Consider the following 26122-nt stretch of genomic DNA (forward strand, 5'->3'; position numbering starts at 1 on the left):
CGTAAACACGCGCTATTGTTGTTGCATCATCTTGACGAATTTCATTATAGTTATTTAAGATATAAGTGTAAAAACTTATCCTTTATCGCACGAACGGGTACTCCCTCGTACCTCGGTCGTATTTTAAAGGATGTGAGTGCTGCTACAAAGGAACTTTTTACACGTATGTCTTACAACATTTTATTACGATCGTGAGATCATCGCACCGGTTTCAACATAAATTTGTATAAGATAATTATTATTGATTCAATATTTTATGAATAACCAAAGTCATTTGAGAACCACGTCGTTTAGCAACCTACTTCTAAACAGTGTTTCCAACAAATTATATTGTTGTATTCTGACAGTTCTGTGCCATAAAAGGGTGTACTAAAAGTTTTATGGCACGATTCCGTCAGTTCACTAAACGTCAACTTTGACAACGATTTTTAGTGCAAAAAGTGCCAACTTTTTACACGATCGTAGATAAAATCTATTTGTTATTTGCTAAAGTAATTGTTCACGTGTTTTTATTTTGACACTGTAAACCAGCTGCTTCAACTGACCCCCCCAAAAAAATGCCAGGGGTTTAAGTAGGGAGATCTTGGGGGCCAAGCAAAACGTCTATCAGGAAATACTATCTACACCTCTGAAGACACTTACCATCACAACACCCAGACAGATAAACAATATCTGCATGTTCAGCTACACTAAAGTCATTCATTTTGACAACTATCAACTATAGTTGATTTCATATAAATGTTCATCAAGTGAGCTGTGCATGTGTAAAAGCACCTTTAATTTAGTTACATTGCAAAAGTCACATGTATGAAGGTCATGTCCAATAAATCTTTACTTGGTAAAAATACAAAGACAGAAACAAATAAGAATTACTTTAATTTAATCAGTAAAAAGACGTAACATTGCTTTTGAAATCAGCAATGTTAAAACGGACAAAACTGAAAAATTAGTCAAATCGGGCAAGCAACTTTGAAAGTCAAAGTCACTAGCTTTGGCTTTAATACCAACAGAAAATCAGATTTTCATGGCTTGCTTAGATGCACATTTATATGAAATTGAGTATAGTTACAATTGCTTCAGAAATTATGTTATTTCCATGGCTACTAGATTTTAAAGTTGCACTTTAATAATTATTTCAATAAAATTTAAACCTGATGTAGTTCTGTAAATAAACAAAATAGGACCTTATATTCATATAACATTTTTTTCCTAAATTGACTTCCCAACACGATGTCAAAGTTTTTTACACCTATTATAAAATCACCCTGTATATAAACTACAGATATTGTTATGGTTTATTGTTTTATCTATTATTTTCTGGTTGCAGTGATCAATGACTTACCAATCATCTAACAACTTATTTTCATGATTCATCTGGCGTAGTAACTCTTCACGTTCCCTCTCCTTAAGTGCCAAGGTTTCTTGAAATTTCTGTTTCTGTTTCTGAAATTCTCTAAAAAGATCTCCATTGTAGCTTCGATCTAGACTAGGTTCTGCTGGAGGACCGGTAAGAACACTTTCAACGGCCACAGGAGCAGGTTTTTCATTCAATGAATCTCTTCTAGAGGATCGTGCCGTACCTACGGACGCTGGCGATTCTCTCCCTTTGTGTTCAGGAGTCGATGCATTGGATACTTTTCTCTCTGGACTTTTGGGCTTACTGACAGATTGGCTACTTGGAGGTGTGGTCAGTTTGGGTGTGCTCGTTTGTTCCTGAATTGAGGGGAGTTGTTGAAATTCTGCATAACTATTGCTCAAAAAAACTTCCCCTTCGTTTTCGAAAAGGCGATCCACTGAAGTGTTCATCAGTTTGTTGTTTTTAATTCCCGTTAAGTGAAAACTGGCGAAACTACTCCGCGACATCGGACTGTTGGTGTTTATGTCGCCGGTACTGAGTGCCATGAGACGCGGGTTGCCGTTGTGACCGGCGCTGCCGCTGCTGCCAAAACCGTAAGGCAACCCGTCTAACACCGGCATCAGAGAACGTGTCATGATGTCTGCGGCTGATCTGGGGCGAGTAAATGGCATAGCTGAGTGCGGAAACGTTTTTGGTTTGATTGGGGTCACCAGCATGTGTTCGGTCCACGAAGTTTCCAGCGAAGGCCGTTCCAAACGCTCCACGTCCACGTTCAAAGTTCTTTGTTCGAAGGGCACGGAAAACGTTTCCGAAGGAACGCTTTGCAACCAAGACAACAAACTAAGATCTGAATCACTAAAACCCACACTGCCGTCAAGCAACCTCGAAAAATTCATCTCGTGCGATTGCGATTCTGTAGTGCCCGTGGCTTTTGCTTGACAATAATTCACACAAGATTCGTACAAAATCCCTTTGATAATTAACTGTATAAGTCTATCGTTTTTTGCGCTGTTGTTGGCGTTAGCATCTGTTGACTTCCTGTCGCCTGGTAAAAATTCGGCTACTAAAGGATATACTTCCCGAAAACACTGTACGCGGGCATTGCTCGGGTTCCAGTCTTTGTATTGCAGATGATCCGTCAGTCGCGGTAAAGTCAAAAGCAAACACAAATTTGAGTAGTCTTCTTTGGAAGGTGCAAACTTTTCCAAGTCGTTTAGAACCTTTACCACTTCTTCGACAGCGTTGTCCACACTGTTGCCCTGAACGTTGGCCTCCGATTTTATACATAACAGCTCTATGTATTTGTGCTTAAGAATGGTGTAGCTAAATTTGCGCATATTGAACGCCTGCAATGCCTCCAACGGTTGGATGAATTCCAATACGTCGTCCCATTGTCCATCCAGGATCAGTTGTCTCAAGAAAAGAACGTCATCCGAGTAATTGCCATTTATCACACCAGTTTCACGTTCGAGACTCAACTGAGAGATGTGCAGCTCACGGTTGTGCAAGAATTCGAGGGCCAGTCGAACCACGTCCTCCTCCCGGAGGGTGAGCCGAGCCGACGGCATGACGTACCGAATTTGAAATCTGCAACAAAAGTTAAGTCGTGTTAACAAACTATAAAGTATCAAATCTGACTCGGTTCACTTTACACATGACCGCTCTACCAAAAAATGTAGACGCTAATCATTCTCCTGAATGTTATGTTAACTGTTAAACTCAATCTTATCTAAATTATGCTGAATTAAACACTCGATTCTAAATTATTAACATTTCAAAAATCGGAAAAGCACTAAACTCGTAATAACATTTTGGTGTTAACAAGTATATTCACAATTAACTACTGATTATTGCTGAAGCAAACTTACAATCGCATTCCTTACGTTTTATGTATCAATACAATAATTAAACTGCCAATATCAAATCAATGCACACGCAACATATTCATATAACGGTGACGATTCAACGCACCAAATTGGACCGGAAACAAGTGCGTCGGAAATATAAAGTTACAGTCTAAAATTGGAGTCAAACCACCAAGAAATAGAAGCATTTTTCACCTTTGCTATTATTGCACTGCTGGAGCTTTCATTCTATTTTTGTAGTAGAAACTAGATTCTGAAATTTTAAATAAAATCTTAATAAGAAACAAATTAGCGGTTTTCATAATATGGTGAAATCCAAATAGAAGAATACAAGATAGCCAACAAGTAACAATAAATATTTATTTAACGTTATAATAAATTTATTAACAAGATAAAATAATCCGTAATCGGTTGTAATTATGAACAACTACGTTTAACATTGCAAATTTACTTTCAGAAATTTTCATTCATTAGGCATACTTATAAAATTCTCATATGTAATATACCAAGGGACAGATATATTGTCGGAAATTTTTTCGAACAGTCCTCACACACGAGTGTTTGTAGCAAGAAAATTACACGAGGGCGCTAGCCCGAGGGTAATTTTGAGCGACAAACACGAGTGTTGGACTGCAAGAAAAAATTTCTGGCGATATATATCTGTCCCGAGGTATATTCGGAAGAGAATCGCCCGAAAAATTTGTTCCCTAGGTCAATTATATCGGAAATTTTCCCTAGGGAAAATTTCCGCTTAATTAAATCTTGCTTGGATTCAAACAATTCGGAGTTGTGATTTGTCAATATAAATCATGTGACATTTGAGGGCGATTCTCGATTTAATTGTTTTTCTTTATTTTTAAAATTAGAAACATCTTCAATAGTTGAAAATAAAAATGTGCTCTATTTCATTGCTTTTATTCATCATAACACAATTTAAAAATTACCACACAATTAACCCATATTTGCAATACATACTTGTTAATAATAACAGAACATAATAAAATACAACAAATTCAAAATGTGGAGGCGAGACGCCGGTAATTATGTTGATTAGCACCGCACTATTACTTCATTGTAATATCCGTAATAGTGTGTGTACTCCGGCAAAGTTGCCGTGCCGCCGGGTGGTGTGGTGGAGGGAAATTTCATAAAATTATTAAAACAAATACACACAAGTGCAAAATGTAGGTACATGTCTATGTCTAAGATATATAAGATATATAAGATAATATGTATCACTATTTGGTTCAACTTAAGTAATAATGCAGAGTTTCCAAGATGGAAGGGTCTCGCTGATTGGCAACAACGCATAAATCACAACAAATTGCCTGAGCTCACAATCAAATACAATACAAGCATTTAGTAGATATTAGTGTTGATATTATCAACAAATTAACCCCACTATTGAAATAGTAGAGTTTTCAAGTTTTAAGGAAAATAAATGAAAAAAAAATCAAGATATTTCCGTAGGTAATGCTACCAGAATATTAAATGAACACCGGACATGTATTGTACAGGGTTATTCTAAACTATTGTAGAAGAAGCAGGCATTGCCCATGTTATGAAATTGTTGCCGCTTTCATGTGAACTGTCAATTTTTGTCGCTGTCACTGTCATTTTTTAGGTGAAAAGTTCGGTGATGAGAATTTTATTTATTATTATTGAGTTGTTTTGCACCCAATTTAACTCCTGTGTCTGAACGGTGTGTACTCACTTATTCACATCATTTTGATGTTTTTTACACGGAACAGCAACCATAAATTTTACATTCAGTTTTTACGCCTACTTGGATTACAATCATTTACAATAACCCTGTATATTTAATAAAATACTTGACATGGTTTTTATTCAGTGTTATCTCCCGACATGGGGACAGCAGTAATAATTGTAGCTGACTGTTGCTGAATTCTGTTCATATTTTTCCTGTTTTAGTCAACTTTTATTTGGACAGTAGTCTGTTAGTTGACTTACTCAATAATAATATTAACATTGACACAGAACATAATACACAACAAAGTCATAATGCGGAGGCGAGACGCCGGTAATTATGTTGATAAGCACTGCACTATTACTTGATAGTAATATCCGTAATAGTGTATGTACTCCGGCAAAATTGCCGTGCCGCCGGGTGGAGGTGGGATAGTTCAAAAAAAAAAAAAAACATAATTATGCGGTTTGCAATCGATCATTGATAAATGTAGGATTTGCGGAACTGAAGGGGAAACAATTGAACACATAATTTCTTCTTGCACCGTTTTGGCTCAAAGCGAATATAAGAAATGTCATGATATATTCGCTAAAATTATACACATGAATTTAGCTGTTAAATTCAATTTATTAAAGAATACGCAACCACATTATAGTTGTAAACCAGAAAGTTGATTGGAAAATGACAATTAGGTACAAATTATATTTTGATCGAACAGTTTTTACTGACATTCATATTTAACATAACAGACCAGACATTATTATTTTAAATAAACAACTAAAGCAAGCATATCTTTTAGATACAATAGCTGTTCCAAATTCACATAATATAACACAGACATACAGGGTGACTGACGAAAAACCTTTGACGCTGTATCTTACTTATTTTTTATCCGATTTGAATAAACCACACATCAAATGAAATAGTTCGAAAACACTTCATTATTATCCTATTCGATATTTTTTTTGACATTTATTTTTGACAAACGATAGCCAACTTTTTTTTTCAAATTACACTCTATATATTTTTTTACTCGTTCTTATAAAGAATCTTCTTCTGAATATTCGTACATTAAAAGAAAAAACAAAAAATGTATTTCAATTGAAAAAAATTGAAAATCAAGTAATCAAATTTGTAAACAATACAAAATCTATTCTAGTTGCTCAAAATTTCCTCAATGCTGTTGCAGACACTGTCGATACCTTCTAGAAATGCCCACCTTTGCATTCAGTAAAAAATTTCGGGGTTTCTCCTGACATACTCGCACTATCCTTTTTTTTAACTCTTTTTGGGTACCTGGGGGGTCAAATAAACATTGTCACGAAAGTTTCCAATGAATATAAAGAAATCCAATGGATTCAAATCTGGGGATCTAGCGGGCCATCGAATAGCTCTATGAGCACTAAAAATACAAAATTCATGTGTGCATTATGTGGTATGGCGCCGGCCTGATGAAACACGACTCTATTCAACACTGCTAATGGTATCTCATCTAGTAAGTTGCTTATTCGTTTGATAATAAATAATATGATATTTTGTTTGATTGATACTGCTATCAATAAAAAAGTGACCCTGTTGGAACTTCGTCCAACCACCTTTGGAACACCCCCTCTGTCGAAGGGGTGGGGACATCAACCCTCGACGACAGATCGACACATAGACAAGATCAACTTAACACTCGAGACAAGACTCGTCTCAATGCAAACACTTTCTTGTTACTTGTTTTATATTATTCAATAAATTGTTAGTTTATCCAATATGCGACTATCAATTTTGGTCCTTCGACACAAGTGAACAGACCCACTAGTCCATTCTATCTCCAAAAATTTTCTTCCACAGCAACATTATTATTATTATCATCAAACTGTTTTGACAAATGAATATTCAGAGCTTACTTAGCCATTTCGAGCATTTAGAACAAACTTCTCTCTTGTTTATTTTGGTCACTTGATTTTTAAATTTTGTACATTTACTCTTTAATTTCTTGACTTTTCTTTAATGAATGGGAATAGTTCTTTGCATTTTTATATTCAGAAGACAAATCTCTACAATACTGAATTAAAAAAAATGTACAGTGCTATTTGAAAAAAAGAAGCTGATGTTCATCTGTCAAAAACTGGACGGAAGATTTTTTTTAATTAGTTGGTAATGAAGTGTTTTCAAAATTATTTCATTTGATGTGTCACTTATTCAAATCGGATAAAAAAATAAGCAAGATACAGCATCAAAGGTTTTTCGTCAGTCACCCTGTATATGTAATACAAAAATTAATAAATATTTAGAGCTCTCCGTTGCTATGAGAAATCTTTGGTGTTTAGAAAAAAATTCGATTTTACCACTTATAATTTCAGCAAGGGAAATAGTACCACAATGTCTTTTTAAAAATTTAAAAATTCTGGATTTAGGGAACACATTGGTGGTTGAAATTCAAAAAGGTATATTATTATGCTCATGTCATATCGTGAGGAAGTTCCTAACATTGACACAGAACATAATATTAAAACACAACAAAGTCAAAATGTGGAGGCGAGACGCCGGTAATTATGTTGATTAGCACTGCACCATTACTTGATAGTAATAATATCCGTAATAGTCTATGTACTCCGGGAAAATTGCCGTGCCGCCGGGTGGTGGAGGGAAATAAAAGAAATGTAATTAATTACATTGGTAATTAATTCAAACAATTTGTGTTAAATTTTGTAATATTAAAATTATGAAAATACGTATCTACGAGTACATGACTGCATTCATTCGGAATACATTTTCTTCGTGTGTTCTGTTTATCTTTCCTGTAAAATGTAAACATATTTTTTTTCTGAAATATGTTACCAGTACTATTATAGTCCTTTTTATCCTAAAAAAAGCGGAAAAATGAAGACGTGAAATTCTCGTTAAGGTATAAAAAGAGATTTGTTGTTTAATTCAAGAGTGAAAAATAGAACTCATCAAAATGAATAGAAGTTGTAAAACGTTCATGAATTAGTTATAACATCCAAACCTCGCTTTTGTAAAGAAAAATGTTTTCAGTGTAACACTTTCATACAAACTTCTGGAGATCCTTTTCATTGACATGCATATCTTACGAAGGCATCCTTAAAAAACCTGTAGTAAGATAGATGCATATAGCAAGAAATAACAAAAAGCTTTTTATAAACAAACAACTTGCTTTCGTTTATAACAAGAATTAATATTTTACAAACATATAATATTAGCATTAGCAACGTTTACTTTTCAATTTCTTTAACGTTAAAAATTGAAAATCATCAACACATGTATTCCTATTCACAAAGTTATAATAGCTCCGATTAGAAACCTGTCGAAACGTTATTGATTTCTCTAACAAATATTGGGTATATTTATCTATATGTACTTCTAAATTTGATCCACTTACACTACATACGACACGTTATCATTGTATTTCTATTTTTACAGTGATTTATATTTTTGCGTTGTAAACTTAAACTCAACAATGTTATAAAAAATCGAGGCTTAGAAAACTACTAAGAAGGCATCGATTAACTCACCACAAACTGATCCGAAAAACTTCTTTTCGTAAACAGAATGGAAATCAACACATGTTACAATAAGGTGCAACTTTAAAAGCACACACTTTTTGTGATCGCTAGTAGGTACAGTATATTTACTAAACGTTTGAATAGAAATCTTGTAGCGCGGTGATTTTCAACATATGTCACTCTCTACAGTCTACACTCTACACCAATGAATTTTACAAGCTATATGCTTCTGTATTATGTTTACCTACTAAAATAACTTGTCTGCTGCAGCTATTTTTTTTTATTTTTCAACAACGTTTAAAAACTGTCATCTACCCACAAATCTAAGACAAATTTCACTTGTTAATTGCATATGCAAATGAAGTGCTCATAAATTAACAACGATTTACGATTAACAGTACTCGAAAGCATGTAGACAACTAGGTTAAAGCTAATTGTGTGGAATATGAAATAAACTGAGTATATCACCACTACAGGGTGGCATTAAAAAAATTGTTCAAAACGTTTGAAATATATAGGTACAACGTTCTAATTACACTATATTTTGTAGATAAAACACAACAAATTTCTTCAAGACTACATGAATAGTTTAATATCACAACAACCATAATAAACAAATATGAAGCAAGCTTCTTAATTATGAAAAATATGCAATTATGTTGGATCCATAAACCAGTTTGTGTACCCACAGAACGAGTGTTAGTATGTTTATGATGACCCTCTACTTACTTACAAGATCGAAAGGAGGATACCAATAGTGGTTTGGGTCACTAGTTCGACATAAACCTACGATTACCGTCCAGTCGTGACTGTGACCTTCAATTTTTTATATTTATTAAAACGGTATATTTATTATTTTCAGAGGTTCCGTGAACCGAACTATTTTCGGATTTTGAACTTATGTAAATGGTGTAAGTCGTTAATTGCTTGGTATTTGAGAATTTAATCACACCTCAACAGAAAAGAGAACTGTTACAAAAATTTCAAGTACCACTATGTCGCTGCTTTATAAAATTGATGCCGGTAAATGGATAAATTAGAGATGGTCTACGGGAACAACAAATGATTTTCCTAATAAATTCTAATGCACATCTGTTCAATTCAAGATCAGCCGGTTGGCTGCGAGACGTTTCTTACTGCAGTTTCTTGACCTTCCGTGTTCATTCACTTGCACTAAATATTCGTCAGAAAAGAAGGATAAGATTCACTTATGAACATGTAACTCATGTAGAACACTTGAACAATATATTAAAATATCTTGGTGAGCCACGTGTATTGCTAGCAATCAATCAGGTTCCATTTAAATACCCCAGACCTCGACCAAATACATTGTATGTACTTAAATGTAGACTAACAAATTCAATTTTCAAAAAAGTTTTCATATACATTCCACCATGTCATTAGTAAAATTATGTGGCATCAAAAAATTGTGGCAACACTAAACGTATTTTTGCATGACTTAAAAATGGCAGAAATAATTAAAGCAAAAATGATATACATATTATAACTTATTATTATGTTAATATTATGTCAATATTATGTTAGGGCGTTTACGTTTGTGTAGATATCTTTTCTCATCATGAAACAAACAATATTTTCGAAATTCGATGTGTTGCGACAATTTTTTGGCGCAGTGTACGTATGAATGAATTTTAAAAATTTCCTTATTTTAAAATAAAATACCAACCTTCCTCGATAAAATTCCTTGTTATATGTGATTGGTATACAAATTTCGGTATGAGTCACAACCACCATGCTTCACCATGGTCCTGTATATCCATATTAATTTTATACCACTGACCACTAACACGCATTCACACAGACATACGATTTTTTGAAGTTTTTACTGCAGTTACTCACTGCGACTGCTGCAAATAGGAAAAGAGGTAATCAACGAAGCAGATTGCCGCAATCGACGTACATGTACCGTAACTTTACAGAAGAGGAATTGCACACAAGACGGGAGCAAATGCTTCTCAGAATTTATGCTCCCCGTGAATTATAAACCATAACTTTCCACATAGTGTCATATTACTGTATTAGCTGATAGTGGGTCTAACCGGTAAGGGAGGGAAAACCAGAATGTAAAAAACGTCCAACGCGCGAAAGTATTTATGACGAAAACCAAAGTTCATCGAGGATGCGCGAGACGTATCAGCAAATGAGCTAGGGCAAATTACAAGAAAAAAAAAAGATTAGGTATGTATTTTACGGAGATAAACGACTTCATTACAAATTATTCTAATATTGGACCAAAAAATATAGTATATTGGGAATATTGAGATATAACGTTAGGAAGTGCATTATAACATAATCGAGATTCTGTTATGGCACTTACTAACCGTATTTCCCACAACGTTTTTCTCACAATCGCTTATACGAAAAAAAAAATAAGTAATTTTTTGACAGGAATATTTTGAAGACATTAATGTCATTAATGACTTACCTCAGTAGGTATCGGTGTCGTTATTTACTTACAGCATTAGGGTTTTTAAGTTCAACTTTCAGATTGTGTCAAAAACAATTGTAAGTAGCTATAACAACACGATTGCGCGAAAAAATATGTATCCAACTTCAATATAAAATGGTTAACACTTGTCGGTGTAATGTGGTTTATAAATTTCGATAAGTTAATCGACAACATAAATACCTGCTAATGGAGCACCAACGTTGTAGTATGTGGAACTACGATGAAAAAATTTGATAGTGCAGTGGTGCCATAAAAATTCCGATTCCTAGGGTGATTCGTAAAGGTAAAATTACGAATGAGTAAAATTGATCAATAACATGTTGAAGTATGCCTCTTTGTTAATTATAAGAAAATCTACTGGAATATCCTTTTTTTCAACTTTTAAGCTGTTACGATGGTGAATCACTCCTTATCGTTGGCGGTATAAAAGTTAAACATATCTAAAACATAACCATTTTGGAGTAACTTATTTCATTTTCTCATAAAAATTAAAGCACTGTCTTGTGGAATAATTTAAAACAGAGTAGATTCAACAAGTACTATGCCGGCCAAAAAATTTTGGCCGTCATTGTCTGTCAATTCAAAAAAAAAATTATTGTAATCCGTACTTTATTGTCATCATGATTACCGTCTTGATTATGAACGTTATTTTTTGGGTGGTAAATTTCAAAACTCAAAAATATTTTGTCATTTCTACTACACAGAAAGTTTGCCTCAGGTTATCTAGGTACGACTGCTCTAATTTTGTTCATTTATGTTGGATTTTTGGAATAGCTGAGCTTCAAACAGTTTCAATTGATTGTCAAAATGACAAGAATCGAAAGTGGGGTTACAATTCCTAAAGGTTTATTTACACTTTACTTGAATGTCAAGAAAGTGACGGCCAAAATTTTTTGGCCGCCATAGTAACACCGAATAATTAGGATAAAAATTAAAAAAAAAGAGAATTCAGTATAATTTCTTGTAATTACCTGATTAATTTTTATTGATACACATTCTATTGCGGGCATAAAAATTGCGATATCAAATTTTCTGTCAGATTTGAAAAATTCGATGTAGTTCAAGCTTTATTGTCATTTTGCCTTTGATTATTGTCATAGAGATTTGACACTATTCTAACTGACAGTTTAAAAATTTACTTTATACTCCTATTTTCCTTTTCTAAATGCCCTCTTCTTTTGATAAAGGTAGATTTTGGTTGGGACTTTGCATTAAATAAATACCGGGTGATCAAGAAGAACTGTTTAAGTTGGCAGTACAATTAAGAAAATTTTTTTATTCGGTTATTTATAACACTGCAACCGAATATGTTTTGTTGGATTACTTGACAAATATCTGATGTAGGTATAGTATTAACAAGGACAAGCCATCAACAACCGAAAGTTACTCCTGTTATATGATTTAAAATACAATTCAGTGTTACCAACTTAAACAGTCCTTCTTGATCACCCCGTATTTACAACACTTAATGACAAACGTTAATCAATTCAAAGTAGGGTTAGAAACAGATAAGGGTCATTTCACATTAAAAGTCAAGACAGTGATGTTGATGTCCCACTTTTTTTGCTCTCAATAGTACTATCGCGGCCAAAATACTTTGGTCGTCACTTTTTGACACTTCAAATGTAAATAAAGTATTAATGTCAATATACATGACGATTACAAATTATTCTTGTCAAAAATATGGCATCTTCAGTTTTTATTAAATATCGAATCGTCTTACTTGCTTCTGAAGGTTGTCTAAACCGCGACCATGTTGATCTTTTGCTTTTGAATCCTGCCTCCGCAGCTGGGATATACCCCACTTAGAAAATTAGAAATTAAAAAAAACTAACAAATATTATTCAACGAGCGCACTCTTAAACAATGTGGAAACTATTTAAAAGTTTTAACGTATTAATTAATTAAGGATAATGTTTAATTGGTAAAAAACATATTGAAATTCAATTACGGCAACAGGCGTAAAAATAGATTATATAGGGTATAAAGCGCCCAATATTGTAAATATGTACCTACTAAAACTGAAAACATCAGACTTGGACCACAAATAATCGTGTTTCACTAACTTTTTTTAATCAGCTTGATGAAGCTTACACCTTTTTTCGTTCATTAGTTCATTTAATTTTAATTTGGTCACGCAAAATGACAAAAAAATATACATACATATTAGGTACACCTTAAAATTTCAACTTTCATTCTTTGTAAAAGAATACAATACATATTTCAATATTTTGTTTCTTAAATAATAATTTTAGAAACGATTTATTTATATGTACAGGAATCTACAGATAAAAATTTGATCAAACTTCCCCAAACAAGAATTAAATAACATTTATACCAACGACACAGATATTACGTACAGTATGGAAACTACTTATGGAATAAATTCAGTAATTTCAAAACTAATGACATTTGTCAAAAACGCTGAAAAAGGTCAATTTTTATTTCTCATAATGCTTATTTTAAGTTGCTTCATTTGTTCATGACGTTATTCATTTTTGAGCTATGACGTCATCACCAATTTTTTTAAATGACAACCCCAACTTTTTTCTTCTCTCTCTGATACATCTTCCCACTACCTCAACGTTGAATAAAAAAAATTGGTACTTTACATAACAAATGACAAATTTTACTTCAAAAATTTAATTTAATTTTTGATGTAAAAATTTTAATTCAGCTCAAACAATAACAAACATCTAAGATTAACAATAAAATTTAATGTGAATGTTGAAATTGTCCCCCGCCAACCATTTGGCACTCACCGACACTTTGTACACAGCGCTCAATAATGTCAGGGCTTATTTGCTCCATTTCAGCGCGAATTCTCTGTCTTAAATCTTCTAAATTGTTTGGTCTACTAAAATAAATCTTCTGTTTTAAATAAACCCATACAAAAGAATTTTTACGTTAAAAATTAAATTAAATTTTTGAAATAAAATTTGTCATTTTCTCAAAAAAATTGTTATGTAAGGTACCAATTTTTTTAATTCGTTGTTTAGTTAGTAAGAAGGGCTATCGGAAAGGGAAGAAAAAAGTGGGGGTTGTCATTTCAAAAAATTGATGATGACGTCATAGCTCAAAAATGAATGACGTCATGAACAAATGACGCAACTTAAAATAAGCACTATAAGAAATAAAAATTGACCTGTTTCAGCGTTTTCAACAAGTGTCATTAGTTTTGAAATTACTGAATTTATTCCATAAGTAGTTTCCACAATGTATACAGTGCGTTCGTAAAGTTCGGAATAAATTCGATAAAACTGTAAGTATTAATTTCTGAGAAAAATTCTCAAACCGGTCAACTTTGTTTTTAAAAACTGCATTGTTCAGTACTTTACTTATGTTGACAGCTTGTCATCTCTTAATAATGACGTCATCAATATTTTTTTTAAATGACAACCCCCATTTTTTTCTTATTTTTCTAGTACACCTTTATACTAGCTAAACGATCAATGAAAAAAATTGATACTTTACATTACAATTTTTTTGAGAAAATGACAAATTTTTAACGTAACATTTTTTTTTCATTGGGTTTAGTTACAATTTTTAGTTTATTTTAATAGACCAAACAATGTAGAAAATTTGCGACAGAGAATTCGTGCTGAAATAGAACAAATAAGCCCTGACATTATTGAGCGCAGTGCACAAGGTGTCGGTGAGTACCAAATAGTTGGCGGGAGGCAATTTCAACATTTGCGTTAAATTTTATTGTTAACCTTAGATGTTTGTTTGTTTTTGTTTGAGGTCAATTACAATTTTTACATTAAAAATTAATTAAGTCATTTTCTCAAAAAAATTCTTAAGTAAGGTATCATTTTTTTTTAATAGTCGTTTAAGTAGTAGGAAGGTCCACCGGTCTACCAGAAAAAGATAAAACAATTGGGGGTTGCCATTTAAAAAATATATTGATGACATCATTATTATGATATGACAAGCTGTCAACATAAATAACGTACTGTACAACATGCAGTTTTTAAAAACAAAGTTGACCTCTTCATGGATTTTTCTCAGAAATTAATACTTATAATTTTATCGAATTTATTCCGAACTTTACGAACGCACTGTATGCTGAAACCATACAGGATGTCCCAGAGTTGAGAAAATGCTCCATAACTTGTTTGTTATTAAAGATACCAACTTTTACTTTTTTCTAGATGATAGCTACGCTTCTATTCTACTGCACATTCGGAAAATATTGCGGTATATATACAGTGTGTCTCAATATTATAAAAACACTAAAGTTATGTTTTTTAAACGGAACCTACCCAGTTTGATTTTATTTTTGAATTCTATGCTAAATTATGAATCAAATTTATATAGGTCGTTTTTACTTATCTTATTTTTGAACAGTGGCGCTTTTTTTACCAGAATTTCGAATTGCAGGGGTCCCTTCGAAAATTCGTATCTTCCAAATTGCACATAAATTAAAATGATTGACGCTGTTTGATTTCTGAATGTTTGCCGCATCTGCTGAGTGTTTACTCAACAACCTGCTCAGTCGCATATGCCTACTGCGATTTTTTAAACATAACAAACTAAAAATGTCAAAAAATCATTTTTTTTCAAATAGCACCCCGTATTTATTATTGCACCGGTCGAAAGCTTTTTTGACAAGCTTTTGAACAATATGAGGTTTGTAAAAACAGTGATCAAGTACTGCGGTTTTCTCCTTCTTTTCCAAATCCAAGTCAATCATCTTTTCACGTGGTACTATGGCGGTCAAAAAATTTTGACCGTCTGTTTCTGTCACTTCAAAAAAAAAAATTGTAAGCCATACTTTATTGTCATTATGATTATTGTCTTGATTATCATTGGTACTTTTTGGGTGGTAAATTTCAAATCTCGAAATTATTTTGTTATTTTCTACTACACAGACGTTTACCTCAGGTTATCTATGTACGACTGCTCTAATTTTGTTCATTCATGTCGGATTTTTGGAATATCTGAGCTTTAAACAGTTCAAATTGATTGTCAGAATAACAATATGCATGTCAAAATGACAAGAATCGAAAGTAGGGTTACGGTTCCTAAAGGTTTATTTACACTTTACATGAATGTCAAGAGAATGCCGGCTAAAATTTACTACTATTGGGAACAAATTACTTTGGGCGTCAAAGTCAGTTGAGTGACATATAGTTGTAAAGCAAGCATTATACTAAGGACAACGTAACATTTTATCTGCCCCGCCCATTTCATTTTCTTAGTTACCAATCAAATATGTAGGTTGTTAAGACGATCTGATTTACACAGTAAAAATTTCTGACATTCGAATTGTCTTCATGACATTTTATTTTTTAGAACCTAAAACAATAATTGTGGACTTGACAGCAAAATTCTAACCTTAACTTTTTTACGTGGCAAATGTGATGAAAAGTTGTACAGATTGAATCTGGCTTTGATTCTGATTGGTCAATTTTAGTGGGCGGAGCAGATAAAAAGTTATAACGGCAATACTATAGAATGTTTAACCCTATTTTTTACTACTGTCAACCATTGTCACTGTCAGATTCATCATTGCAAAATGTTAAATACCGAATGAGAAATTCCAAGGAGGAAAAATTGAAAAAGGCAACAAGGCAATTTTCGCTTCCTTGCTTCTGAGGGATTCCTCAGAAGCAAGGAAGACGAATCTAAATTTTTGAACAGTGGAAGGTGCCACATTTTTGACAAGAGAAAAGTCAATAATTTGAAATTGTCATCAATGTTGACTTAACGTTAATGCTTGGTTTACATTAATTTTTTTTGAAGTGACAGGAAAATGATGACCAAAGTGTTTTGACCCAGGCGGTCTCAAGTTACAGGCCATGACACTGGCTGTGTTGCCACATTTCCTGCTAGGCCATTCCATGACCTACCGTGTTCCAAAAATTTTGAAACGAATTCGATATTTAAAATAAATTTTGACAAGTCCTTGGTCAAATTCGTCAAACTGAATTAAAAATGTCATTTAAGTTTTGCGTACCAAATTGCAACTCAAATTATGCGTCTTCTTCTTCAAATTACGTAGGTAGCTAAATGCTTTTATTTAAGTTTCCATCAAATGAGGAAACAAAGCCAATTCGGAAAGAGGTTTTAAAAATCGAAGAGTGAAGAATTCGCTTGTGCCAAAGATTTTAGAACAGTTATCAATGGGGACAAAATGAAGCGACTTGTGCCAAACGCGGTGCTAATAACTTCTAATTACGAAGAAATTACACTTTGGGAAGAAATAATCAAAATTAGTAATGACGACACAATCACTGGAGAAAATCTTTTGGTTTTAAAAACGAATATTGAAGTCAGACTGGGAAGCAAGTTACAAGAAATGGGATGGGATTTAGGCAATGGGGAGAACAAATTGTTATATTTAAGTTGGAAATGCGCGTCAGTTTATAACCAAACAGTTTCAATAGTCCGGAACACAGCAGAGCATCTAAAATATTATCAGTAATGAGCACCGTTATTTTTCTGTCCCTAAGGTGGTTTTAAACTATATGTTACAATGCGATTATACATTTTTGAACTGTCGTAAAATTAGATCACTCATATTTGACAAATGTACCTAAATACAATGACAGGTTTAGTGGATTTCGATTTTTTTCAGTAAATGTTGATGAAGCAATGTTGTCAGGCTGTGGTAGGCCATTCCATAGCACACTGCCTTTGGTCAGTGTCATGGCCTGGTAAATGTAGATCGCCTTGGTTTTGACCCCAATAGTACGCTTTGACAATTCCTTCAAATACATAATCTCACTTTTATCATAATTTTAATGTAGGTATATTAAATCATTAACCAAGATAACTCTCGCTAGTTAGTTCTAAAACGAACTGTTTTCTTTTTTGTAAAAGAAATAATTTACACTAGCTGGTTCGCTGAATAAATTACATCAGTGGTTTGACAGCTGATACAGCTACGTCATCACGAGAGTACTTGAATAAAAAAAAAATTAAACACACGTGACATACAACATTATAATATTGATATCTGAAGAACAATGACATTACAGATATTTTCCTAACACAAAAAAATTAATGACACAATTATTAAGAACATAAATCTAGCGAAAATAATTTGATAATTTACAACACACAAATTTTTGAAAAAACTGCAAGCAGAAAAAAATTATCAACTAATTACTGATGCACATATTGCGGTCAACTCGGCGGTCAATGGTACAGTTGGCTTCAAAAAAAACGGGAAATGAAATTTGACCTAATGTGAATTGGAAATTTAATTTGTCAATTTATGGCAATTTGTGTCTGTTTGACAGTAGTATTTCTGACACATAAGTGCAGTTTTTTTAACCTAAATTCTTGAAGGCCGTTTCAAACTATAAAAATTTAATAAAACCTGACAGAAATTTTTCTGACAGTTCCCGTTTTTTTTGAAGCCAACCGTAATCTATATGTATTTTGATTTTCCCATCTCCGCAGACTTACCTCGACCACGATAGTCTCAGGTAGGTTCTCAAAAGTGTAATGGCGAAACCTTTCCAATTGCAAAAAAGCTTGTGAAAGTTTGGAGCAATTAATATGTTATTTAGTGTGGACTAGAAACAAAACATGATTCAAATAGGTAGCTTACTGCAGGACATAGAGCATCGCCGCTCAACAGTCAATATGCATGAATGTTTTTATGTGAAAACAGACTGCTCAACATTATTAAAACACTGAAAACTAATCTGTTTCAACATTAAAAATCCACCACCTGTTGAATTATGTTTCATTTATTTTTCATGTGCAATTAATTGTTTGTAAGCAGTGAACAATAATTTTTTTCTTCATTGTACTGTAAAGAAATTTGAGAATATGTCTGTAATTTATACAACTTATATGGATCATGTTGTAAAAATATTTACTTTTTTAAAATATGTAGTTTCATAAAATTATGAAACTTTTTTTCAATAAACAAAATAAATATAGTTGACTCAAGTTGCAAAAAACCACTTATCATTTGCAACAGTATTTTTTCAATAGGTACCTATTTGTGAACCAAATAAAGGCACAAAACAACCAGAAAATCATAGTTTGGATTTAATATTTTCCATATACCTAAGTACAGTTTTAAAGTACCGGGTGAGATGAGTTTTATCGTCAGCACGATTAACCCTATTAAAAAATTAGTAAAAATTATGAAACTTTAGGGTTACATTCCCTTGATATAAGACTTCAAATGTGTGTAATCAATTTTCACTTATCACTAAATTCAGAGCCATAAAATTTAAAAAATCGATTTTGAGCAAAAAAAAATTTTTTTTCGTACACGCTCATAATTCACAATTAATTCAAAGAACACATTTACGAAATTCACATCAAAAGAAAATTATTCGTTTTTGAATTATTCCAATTTTAACATTAAGAGGGAAAAATGACCAAGATTTACAACTGCAGTGTCATAAATAAATATCTCATTGTTGGGAACATCTGTTGACCACTTTTCTAGTAATTCTTAAGTCCCTAAAGGGTATCATAAATAACCTACGTCAACTTCTTTTGTGGAACTGACCGCCCAATTTAATAATAAATCATAGCTAAATTTTAGGCCTTAATATCAAATTCCGTTTATTTCAAAAACCGGTGATGTCTTCATGATTTCAATGACACCAAATTTTTCCTGAATGTTTGAAAAGACTCTCAGTGAAAAATTATGTAAATTAATGTAGCAGTTATTGAATTAAAACAAAATCTTTACCTGTTTTATTGAAAATTTTGAAATGTTTACGGACTGTTCTAGAGTGATACACAATAATTCCTGAATTTTTTGAGAATTTTATATTGATTAGAAGTGGATGTTTTCGCACTGACGATAAAACTCATCTCACCCGGTACATAATGTAATTTCAAATAACTAATGCCATAAAAGTGCTGTTGCAAAGGCGAAGTGGTTTTTTGCAACTTGAGTCAACTATATGTACTGTCATCAAAGCCAAAAAAATTCATTTCACTTGCAAATAATAACTTCTTTAATAATACATATTTCATTACACTACTCATGGATTACATATTATAGTTTGTTATAATATAAAAATAAAATATGTAGTATATTATAATAATAACAAAGAATAAAGCTGAAATCATACTTAAACTGATTTCTTTGAATAGAAGAGGATTGCCGAAACTGTATTTGTATTCAGGATTACGTTTTTGTAAGAACTGATTATTTTCTAGATTACAGCAGACGCTCCTTTATTTAACAACATTGTAAAGTTACTATTTACAAGTAAAACAGTGTTAACATGGTTTTCCCGAAACTTTCATTAAATTATCAGTGAGTACATAATCCAAACAAAGTATAAAAAATATATGAACCAATTCAGTGTTTGTTACAATTAATTTTTGAGGTGAAGAGAAGGGTATTTCTGAATTTCTTTTTGCCGCAACCCATTATACACATTGCAACAATATCTTGATTTCAAATTTTGAAAATAATTATAACTGAATCCACGATGGCTCTTAGTCCTGTCTCTTTGACGTTAAAGCAAAAAATCTTTGTCAATTCGAAAAATTTGTTTTTACAATAATGATGAAAAAACTGACATGCTCCTCATTTATGGAGAGTGTGGAAAGAATTCTGTCGCCTCTGCGGATGTTTACAAGCCGATGGTAGACACTTCAAACACCTTTTACATTAACTTAATTTATTTGTTGAATTTTGATTAAATACAGGGTATCTGCCAATCTGACATTTCTGACAAATCTACCCAACTTACTTCGATTTCTAATTTAAAATAAATAACACATTTGATTTAGTAGTTACTGACATTGGTATTGTTGATTGCGGCAAAATAAAAATTCAGAAATACCCCTCTCGTGAATAATCCTGTATATAAAATTTCGACAATTTAATTTAATTATAAGTCGCGATTTCTCGCGTGCGCGTATACGATGCCCCACCCGGTATGTGGTTATGTATTCCACTAAAGTAAATAATTTTATTTATTTTATTAATTAACCAATCAGATAATAATCATTTATAACAGATTAAACAATGAACGAAAAATAATCATAAAATATTCAGTGAGCAAAAAGAATAATGAAAAATCAATTTCTATATCGATGGAAAGTCGACTCCTTTAAACTGAAGATTAAAGTGAAAAGATGTGAAACCATTTTTGGAAGCTAGTTTCTCTAAAAGAAATCTGTAGCAAAATACAAGCTAAACAAGTATTTTCTTAAGCATATTCAACTGCTTTTAAGATGTTCTTTTATGTTAAATTTAAAAGTAAGCAGAGGGCATTTTTATTCTTCTAATAACTTTACAATAAACAGCAACAATATAAAACAGGTCCACATTGTTCAAAATTTCATGTTATTGATGAAAATATAAATATATGAAACAATTTTCTGAAATTTACACCCTACCAATTGATGCAATGTTATGGATAAAATTAGCCAATCCTTTTCCTTGTGTGAATCTATGTTCAGTTTTGTTTAATATTGAATTTGCCCTTTTTTGCTTTAAAATATGTATTTATTTCTTTGATGCAAGAGCATGGAGCTATCAACATCTAGACATAACCTATACAAAATTGTTCTCGGTTCCATTATTACGGTACACACTTTTTCTAGAAGATATGTAAGCAGCGTATATACATTTGTGTTATTCAGCGGTCTATTTTTACGTTAATGTTCTACAAATAAATTAAATAAGTAGGCAATCTCCATAAATAATAGAAATCTTGGACCATATCCTGCTGAGAATTGGTAAATGTCACTTGTTCAATCTTGCTTGCATTAGTCACGTATTTATTTGTATAATTCGTATTTAATAAGTCACTGCAAGAGAGTAATGTTAAAAACAATTTTAACGAATTATGATCTAACAGAAAGTCCAGTCATAAATGTTAAACCCCCAGAGGTCATCTTATTTAAAACATAGGTAATTGAATTAACACCACAGAAGCCATCAGTAATTAACGATATAAAATATATAGTACTCACCAACACTATCTGTTGTCGATTTTCCACAAATTCGAAATAATTATCACAATAATATTGAATGTAAACACACTAGCACCATAACTGCAATTCGTTTCTGACAGCCGACAGCTACAGAGGTTGACATTTTATCAATATTGCCGCCAACCTTCGAGCATTTATGAGCATATTCTGCAAGCATCAAATGCTTAAAATATGTAATGTTATTAAATAACGGTGTCTTTTAAACTAGTAATTAATTATTTCTTTCAGTGTCAAAAATGCGAAAAAAATTAATTGGCGGAGAATTTTAGGGAATTCTAATAAGTATTGGCAGCACTGAACTGACGGAGAACTTATCGATTACCGCGGAAAATATTTCTTTGAAGCCAAGTTTGAATCGTTGTAGTAAAACATCTTTGTTGTGTTAAATATAAATATACCCATAGATTTACCATTCTAGTGTCGGCTGATTTTAACATTAAATTATTTAATAATTTAAATAATTTAATACATATTAAACAGCTAGCAAATTACTGGCTCAGTTGTATTGTTGGTTGCAGCACAATAAATAAAATATTTTTAGGAAAATTACATAATTCTACAAAAAATCCATAACTATTAATTAAGTAAGTGCTTGAATGTATAAATATTTAATCTTAATCAACTATATTATTACCAATAAACAACTAAGAAATTGAGTCCAGTTTCTTAGCACTGAACCAATACTTAAAAAAATTAGTAGTTTGTTAACCCTCCACCACCCAGCGGCAAGGCAATTTTGCCGGAGTACATACACTATCACCAGAGGGGTAGGTATGTCGTATGGGCAAATTTCGACGAATTTAGGGTTATCGAAGGGCACTATCCATGCCATTATGCGGTAGTGGGAACACACTGGGACGGTGGTTCGGCGTCCATGTTCTGGAAGAAGGCGGGTGTCTTCCGTGGAACAGAACGAGGTACCCCCGAGGTATCACCGAAATCTGTGCCTGTCCATGAGGAACAGATTGCTCTTGGTTGTACAACAAAATGGAGTAATGATCAAATATTGACTTCTTCAGCTTTAGTTGTAAAGTTTTTTTTATTTTAAACTTTTAATTTTAAGTTTAATAAATAAATGTTATAATTTGTTAGTATTGTGGATTGATCTGTACTTTGAATTTTTTGATATTTGCGTACCAAAATACAACCTGTTGGGTCGTTCTGTCTTGACGTAAATAGAACTAAATTTGGTTTCATCAATGATGAAGACATTCCTGATTTTGTGTTGATGCTAAACCTCTAAGAACTTTGAATTGTGAAACTGTCTGAGGTAACACTTTGTCCTATTTTATTTTGGTCAACGACTGTACGTATGTATCTACATTCTACAGTTCTACACCACTCGATAGCCTAGGGGCTGCAGCGACTTTCGCAATTTCGACGCCAAAGACGAAACGATTAAGATTCATCCATGTTCACCATTCGTGAGCCGACATAGGCACACCAAAATTTTTGTGTTAATCTATGATTGACTAATCTGTCACTGGTGACATGACAAGAAAGGCAAAAATAAAAAATGAGGTTAGTTGACCATAAAGCCAGTTTTACATTTATATGTCAAAGGAATAACAAGTCGTTCAAAATTTTTTGTCCGCCCTAGTAGGTACTACAATTTCGATGATTTCCTGAAAGACACGTTCGAAGTGTTAAATTAAAGAGCTGTAATTGTGTTGGTTTGATCTGTTTTTATTGTATACTGTATATGCACGACATATTTTATTCCTCTGTTTTATCATACAGTTGGCTTCAAAAAAAACGGGAAATGAAATTTGACCTAATGTGAATTGGAAATTTAATTTGTCAATTTGTGTTTGTTTGACAGTAGTATTTGTATTTGCATAACTGACATTTCTGACACATAAGTGTAGTTTCTTAACCTAAATTCTAAAAGACCGTTTCAAACTATAAAAATTTAATAAAATTTGACAGAACTTTTTCTGACAGTTCCCGTTTTTTTTGAAGCCAACCGTACATATTTTATTATATGTATTTCATTCCTATATTTAATTAACATGTACGAAACCACTTGTGTAATGTACGAATCAAATTATTATTATTATTATTATTCGATCTCATAATTAGAAATTAATTTTAATAATAATTATATTAGTAACTACAGAATATAGCCTGAGGGCTCGATTTCATCATGGTGGCAAATAGGTGGTGCAGCGCAAATGTGCAGCTATCTTTGTCCTACACATTAATTACCAATATGCGTCATCTTTCTCTCTTGCGCCGTTACCATGACAACAACAAGTGCGACCGTCGCAAATCAACTTGAAATCGGCCTCTAAGGGAGTCCATTTCGACTAAGGGACGCGAGGGTCGCGGGTTAGATTCCGACCCAGGACGAAATTAAAAAAAAAAGGCTATATTCTGTCTCGTGATTCGGAAGTCACGTTAAGCCATTGGTCCTGGTCTACTGAGTTGGTTATCATGCTTTCTCTAGGAGAAATTTTTTATGGTCTTTTTAAAATTGTCTATACTATCATTTCTGATCACCTCTGGCAATTTGTTGTAAAATTTAATACCATAGAACAAAACTACAGTTCGAGACTTATTTAGTCGAAATTCTTTTAAACCTAAATTTGATTTATTTCGGGTTTCATAAGAATGAATCTTGTGATGTGATGTGTATTCATCTAGGTGAAGTTTAACATAAATTAAACAGACAAATATATAAAATGATGGTAACGTAAGTATGTTTAATGACGTAAAACAAACTTTGCAGTCATCTTTATCGCCTACTCCTGCTAAGATGCGTACCGCTTTTCTCTGCAAGCCAAATAGCTGATGGCAAATAGTAGTGTATCCCCATAGTAAGAGGCCATATACAAAAGTGTGATTCGCAAATTCCAAAATAGATATTTTTCAGATATTCTGGATTGTTGATTTTTGAGATTTCTTAAGAGAAAGATATTTTTACTTACTTTTTCTGCAACTGAATCCCCATGTAAGTATATTCCAACAGAACTTTGGCTCAAGATAAAACCCGAGGAAATTTGCTGAGGTTTGACAATTTTCTGGCGTCACAGGTTTTCGTAAAGAGAATAACATATTTTGTGATTTGTAAACGTTAAGGCATAGTTCATTAGCCTGAAACCACTCCAAGGCTTCATTTAAGGTTGACTCATAAATTATCGGTATCGACTCGTAAGTCGTTACTTTATTTTTCACAGTTGTATCGTCTGCGTATAACCCACTGGCCGATTTCAGTGATAGTTGTAAGTCGTTTATAAATATTATGAAAAGTAGTGGACCCAGTATTGATCCTTGAGAAACCCCTTGATTATCTGGCAAGCAGTTAGATGATTTGTTTTTAAACTTTACGACCTGGTATCTATCTGCTAAATATGACTCCAGCAGTTTACAGCTTTTAGGGTGTAAATTATAAGATGGGAGAAGAATTCACTGTAGTAAGGATTACATTTGTGGTTAAATATGGTAGAATCAATATCTGTACAATTTTTTTTAAATTTTATTTCTTAGTACATACTACCTCTTCAGTATTATTTCTTGTGAGATGTTGTAGCGTTATCAGAACAAATAAAGTTAATATTAATAACAAAGAATTTCTATAATACTTACTTCCAATAGTTTGTTTTAATAATAATTGCTGCAACTCAAAATACACGTTTCAGAGAACAAAGAAATCTGAACTACACTGTTATTGTAAATACACTCGTTTCACTCGCGTTTTAAACTGACCCACTCATGCCAAAAAAAAAGCCCAATTCACACACGAATTCGTTAAATAAACTATCGACTCTCCAACGACAACTGCGACGCCAAATTTAAAAGAACACCTTTTATAGCTTAATTGCCGCTGTAAAGTAAATCTAGTCGAAGTGGTGAGTAATGTAGATGGAAAGTATAGTGGTCCCAGAGCTGCAGGGATTTAATGGCAGGGCAATAGTAATTATTACGCCTATTGAGATGCCGATAAGCGACTTAAGCAGACCCCTGTCATCCTGTCAATCATTACTTTCGTTCTGTACCTGTCAGTTTACAGGGTAGTATACTTCACCCAAAGTAGTAATTTTATGGATTTTGGTCGATAATTTCTTTTACAATTTTGGGGTCACTTTTATTACCAACTTGAAGTGAGTTATAAATCTTTTATTTTTGCAAACAGGAAACGGTCTCAGTACGGTCCTCAAAATGGACCATTGGAGACGAGGGAGATAGAGCCCAGTCGCGCGACGGGTGTCAAAAGCTTATTGCCCTGCCATAACTGACCCCCTCAAGTTAATGTACTCCATCCCT

At 32.8% G+C, this 26122-nt stretch overlaps 1 protein-coding gene across 2 annotated transcripts in view; it reads right to left on the minus strand.

Moving 5' to 3' along the window:
- The window catches only part of LOC138122475 (WD repeat-containing protein 47), a 68712-nt gene extending 46721 nt beyond the window's left edge, over positions 1-21991 (minus strand). Inside the window, exons 1-2 of one of the 2 annotated variants that reach the window (XM_069036740.1) lie at positions 21836-21991; positions 1343-2944 (exon numbers count right to left, since the gene is read on the minus strand). In XM_069036740.1, the coding sequence (XP_068892841.1) occupies positions 1343-2925 (1583 nt within the window). In that variant the 5' untranslated portion in view covers positions 2926-2944; positions 21836-21991. Of the gene's footprint in view, positions 1-1342; positions 2945-10132; positions 10285-21835 lie in introns of those variants that run through there. The other variant, XM_069036739.1, reaches the window with a different exon arrangement.
- Between the last annotated feature and the right edge of the window lie 4131 nt (positions 21992-26122).

Source organism: Tenebrio molitor, chromosome 1 (assembly GCF_963966145.1).
Source record: "Tenebrio molitor chromosome 1, icTenMoli1.1, whole genome shotgun sequence".
In the NCBI taxonomy this organism is placed as follows: domain Eukaryota; kingdom Metazoa; phylum Arthropoda; class Insecta; order Coleoptera; family Tenebrionidae; genus Tenebrio; species Tenebrio molitor.